The sequence below is a fragment of the Oryzias melastigma genome, unplaced genomic scaffold (genome assembly GCF_002922805.2).
Source record: "Oryzias melastigma strain HK-1 unplaced genomic scaffold, ASM292280v2 sc00457, whole genome shotgun sequence".
Classification (NCBI taxonomy): Eukaryota; Metazoa; Chordata; class Actinopteri; order Beloniformes; family Adrianichthyidae; genus Oryzias; species Oryzias melastigma.
In genome coordinates this window covers 35,279-39,896 of record NW_023417052.1, presented here as the reverse complement: position 1 = coordinate 39,896, position 4,618 = coordinate 35,279, and the positions used below count along the sequence as shown (strand labels likewise).

General features: G+C 46.7%; 1 protein-coding gene across 1 annotated transcript in view; it reads right to left on the bottom strand.

Annotated features, from left to right (window-relative positions):
• Nucleotides 1-1,708: 1,708 nt before the first annotated feature.
• LOC112139340 (protein turtle) overlaps nucleotides 1,709-4,618 on the bottom strand; it is a gene marked incomplete at its 3' end in the record, with an annotated part of 6,287 nt that continues 3,377 nt past the window's right edge. Inside the window, 2 exon segments of the mRNA XM_036211074.1 lie at nucleotides 1,709-1,954; nucleotides 2,029-2,292. Of these exon segments, the coding sequence (XP_036066967.1) occupies nucleotides 1,709-1,954; nucleotides 2,029-2,292 (510 nt within the window).

Sequence of the window (4,618 nt, the reverse complement as noted above, 5' to 3'; positions counted from 1 at the left end):
AATCTCATGCTGTGGGATTAAAACAAACTATATATTTAGAAGATAAATGATGGCATTTTAGTCTACGGAGCGTGAAAGAAAATGAACTCCTTCTGTCTCCTTTCAGCTCTTTTTAACTTAATTCCCGTGGGTCTGAGAGTCGTGGCCATCCAATCGGTGAAGACCGGCCTCTACATCGCAATGAACGGCGAGGGCCATCTATACTCGTCGGTGAGCACACACACACTCACACTCACCAGATCACCGACCGACATCTCATAGAGCAGAGGTCTTCTGCACGGCTGCCCGGGAGCCAAAACATCGCCGTGCGTCATCCTCTCCCTCGTCTCGCTCTTTCTTCTTCAACGTCACCTGCTGCTCAGCCAGGTGTGTGGATGAGCAGGAGTTCTTCTTTTTGACCCATTTTTAATAAAATCCCCAAAAGAAAATAATGAGGAAAATACAAATTTGTGAAACTGAAATTTTCTTGAATGGAGGAGGACGATAAAGCCAGGATAAATGGCTGCATGTTTGAGATAGACTTATCTGGCAGATGACTCGGCGGAGTTAATCAGGCTGGACCGAGCGGCGCTGAAGAGTTCTCTCTGAAGGATGGCACTCTGGGAAAAAAAAAGGAAAGGGATGTGCGCAGAGCAGCCTGATTGCAAAGATCTGACGGAGCTAGTAGTCATTCAGAATGAAAACAAATCTAGAAATTTACTGATTCTAAATAAGTAGAGCAGAAAATACAAGTAGAATTTAGAAGTTTGTGGATTTTTTTTTCTTTTTTTTTTATCCATTCGTTAGTTTTTTTATGGCCTGCAGCAGCAGTCACTGACTGCAAGGATACTGTTTTCAAAATGATAAAACGCTCATAAAAGACCTCAAAGGAAAGGCCTAACCCCAAACACACATGACCAGTGTGTAGTAGAACACAAAATACACACACAGTCCAAACCGCAAAAACTACTATATTGTAATCGGAGTGTTTCGCTCTTCTTCTTTCTCTCAGCAAGTACGAGCGACAATTTGACCCCCGCCACATACTTAAAAAGTCCCCAAAATTTCCACACACCTAGGGAAAATTGAAAATGAATTTTCAGCATAGTGAAAATTCAACGATGACATCATGCTGAGCGTTTTGTAAAAAATGAAGGGGCCAAAAATCACTTAAAAAAAAAAAAAATNACAGTCACAGACCCATTCACCCATTCACGCACACATTCACACACTGATGGTGGCTCCGCTGCCAAACACTGGCGCCAACCTCCCAACAGAGGGAATTCGGGGTTCAGTGTCTTGCCTAAGGACACTTCGACACATGGGCGGGCAAAGCGGGAGTCGAACCCGCTCACTCTTTAGTTTCTAATTTTTAACTATTGTTTATATTTTGAGGCCCAATGAGGCAAATTCCTTTGTGATTTTGGGCTATATAAATAAAATTGAATTTAATTGAATTGAGATCCGCGTCTGGCAATGACTTAAGGTTGGGGTTAGGATACCAGTGCAGTCCATATCCCAGTACCAAACCAGTATCCGGTTTGTGGCCCGGAGGTTCAGGAGCCATGATTTAATTGGAACAGCCAGTACGTCAAAAAAGGATGAGTTGGGGATGTCCAAAGCGTCCAAAAGTGACGTGAAGGGGTCCTTGACCAAACATCAACATATGACGACTTGGGAATGAGCATGTGTCGCAGAACCTGAGCCGGTCCCTGAAGGAGCTCCTCACCTGAGACAGAGATCCAGCTGGATGGAGACTCTCCATGATCCCTGATGTGACACTTGTAGAGACCTTCATCAGACCTGGAAACATGCTGGAGGGTCATGTGACCTGTAGGCTCAGTCCTGATGAGGGAGCCATCTTTATAGAAAGCAGCTGAGGGGTTGGAGGGAGGGGTCTTTGATTGACAGCTCAGAGTGAGGTCATGACCCTCCATCACAGGGAGGACAGGACTCTGCAGGATCACTGATCCACCTCAACACAGAGACAAAGCATTTCATCCATCTGCACACAGCTGCAGCAACACTAACTCCACAGTCTGATCTTACCAGAGACACTGATGTTAACCACCATGCTGCTGGCTCCTCCCCCTCTGGACTCACACCAGTAAACTCCACTGTCCTCTTTGTAAACATACCTGATCTTACAGGGCAAACTATCTGATTTTCCCCATGTAGATCCACACTCACTCCTGGTTTCTCCTGAGATGTTTCTCCTCAGAGTCCATCCTGCAGAGCTGTCGTCCTCACAGTTCAGAGTTACTGACTGTCCTTCAATGAACTGAGATCTGCTGGGACTCACAGTCAGAACAACTGTAGGAAGATGAAAGAAATCTCTTTAGTCATACATCACATTTAGAAAACTACAGATGACTAAAGTTCTCCACAGGTTACAACCTCTAAAATGAAGCATAGCACAAATGATAATGCATTTGAATTCCTCAAACTACCCAAAAATGTATGAATTGTCGTTTCCCATTTTATTTTTGTTGATTCCTCTAGTAGGCGCCACTGACAATCATCTGCCTCCACCCAACATTCTCCTCTGCATTCTCCCTCAAGTACCTCTTTAATCCATAACTTTCTCTTTGGTCTTCCTCCTCTTTTCTGGTATCTCCAACCTTAATCTCCAGAACATCTCTCATTATCTGTCCATCTGATGTACTCATTCCTGATCCATCCTGGTCCCTCCTAAAGACAACCTCAGCATCTTCATCTCTACTGTGGCCTCATGTCTCTGCACCACAATCTTCTTTCCGAACCTTTCTCCACCCATTCCAACCTGTTGCACACGGCTACTCAACTCTTTTGGACATTCTCTATTTTTGTGGACTGTTGACCCAAAATAGTTCAAGTCCTCCACCTTCTCCATCTCCCATTCTTTCTAACCCCACTGTTCTTTTTGGAGTTTCCTTAAATTACACATGGATACTCCGTCTTGCCGGTCAGGTCAAACCCAAGGAAACAATGTGGGATCATCTCCAGTGTCCCAACCACCTTCAAACTAAAAAGGGGTCGGTACAATGTGGATTTGGGTAGCAATCGAAGGTAGATGCCTTGGTAGCCTAAATCCCAATCATGCAACTTGACTTTGGGGACATGGAGGGAAGGAAGAAGGGATGGAGTCCGAGCTTGTACGTAAAGTTCAGAGGTACTGGGCAGATATAGCTGAGCTCATCACCCTGGGATCTGAGGCTCAGTGCATCTAGAGGAGTTGTGCTTTCTACCGTTTTGGAGTTAGACATGGTGGGAGGTGGTGGCCTGGGGTGGGCTTACTTGTGTGCACTCAGCTAAGCCAAGTGTTGGAGTTTACACTGCTGGACGATTGGGTCGTGGCTAACGGGCCAAACAATAGTTCTTTTGTTTCTCTGAGGGGAACAGGATAGTGCACTACAGGGGGAGTCCATCGTCCTCCTGGAGGTCTTCAATGCCCACGTGGGTAATGACAGTGGTACCTGGAGGGGCGTGATTGGTAGGAATGGCCTCCCTAACCTGAACCCGAGCGGTGTTTTGTTGTTGGACTACTGTGCACGTCATAGTTTATCCATAACAAACACCATGTTCAAACACAAAGGTGTCCATCAGTACACCTGGCATCAGGACACCCTAGGTAGGAGATCGAGATCGACTTTGTAGTTGTTTCAGGCGATCTCCGGCCGTGTGTTTTGGACACTCGGGTAAAGAGGGGCAGAGCTGTCCACTGATCACTACCTGGTGGTGAGTTGGATTCGCTGGCGGCGGAGAAGGCCTGAAAGACTCGGCAGACCTAAACGTACTGTGAGGGTCTGCTGGGAACGTCTGGCTGAGCCCTCCGTCAGGGAGGTCTTTAACTCCCACATCCGGGAAAGCTTCAAGCAGGTACCGAGGGAGGTTGGTGACATTGAGTCCGAGTGGACCATGTTCTCCACCTCTGTTGTCTCCGCTGGTTTCTGGAGCTGCGGTCGCAAGGTCAATGCTTGTTGTGGTAGCAACCCCCGAACCCGGTGGTGGACAGTAAGGGATGCCGTCAAGCTGGAGAAGGAGTCCTATCAGGCCTGGCTGGCTTGTGGGACTCCAGAGGCAGCTGACAGGTATTGGCAGTCTAAGCGAGCTGCGGCCCGGGCTGTGTTGGAGGCAAAAACTCGGTCATGGGAGGAGTTTGGTGAGGCCATGGAGAAGGACTATCGGTTTTTGCCTCAAAGAGATTCTGGCAAACCATCCGGCACCTCAGGAGGGGAAAGCAGTTTTCTGCAGGCACCGTTTTCAGTGCAGGTGGGGATCTGCTGACATCAATTTGGAGAGACTACATCAACTACTGTAGAGACCATGTCTATTATCTGGCCCGGGAACGCCTCTGGGTCTCCCCAGAGGAGCTGGAGGAAGTAGTGGAAGAAGATTGATGAATGGATGGAAGGAACGTAAATGACTAAGAATTGACTCAACCTGTTTGAAGTACTGTGCAAGTGGACCAACAACATCATCATTAAAATTAAGACCACTCTGATCATCTTTTGATCCACTCTAAAAGTGGTCGTGGTGGTCTTTTAACTGTGATTGTACAATTTGTATCTAACAAACAAAAAAAAATGCGTGGCCTTTTCAAGGACATAATTTCTGCAGACCAGCAGGCATTCCTTAGAAATTTACCAGTGTGTATATG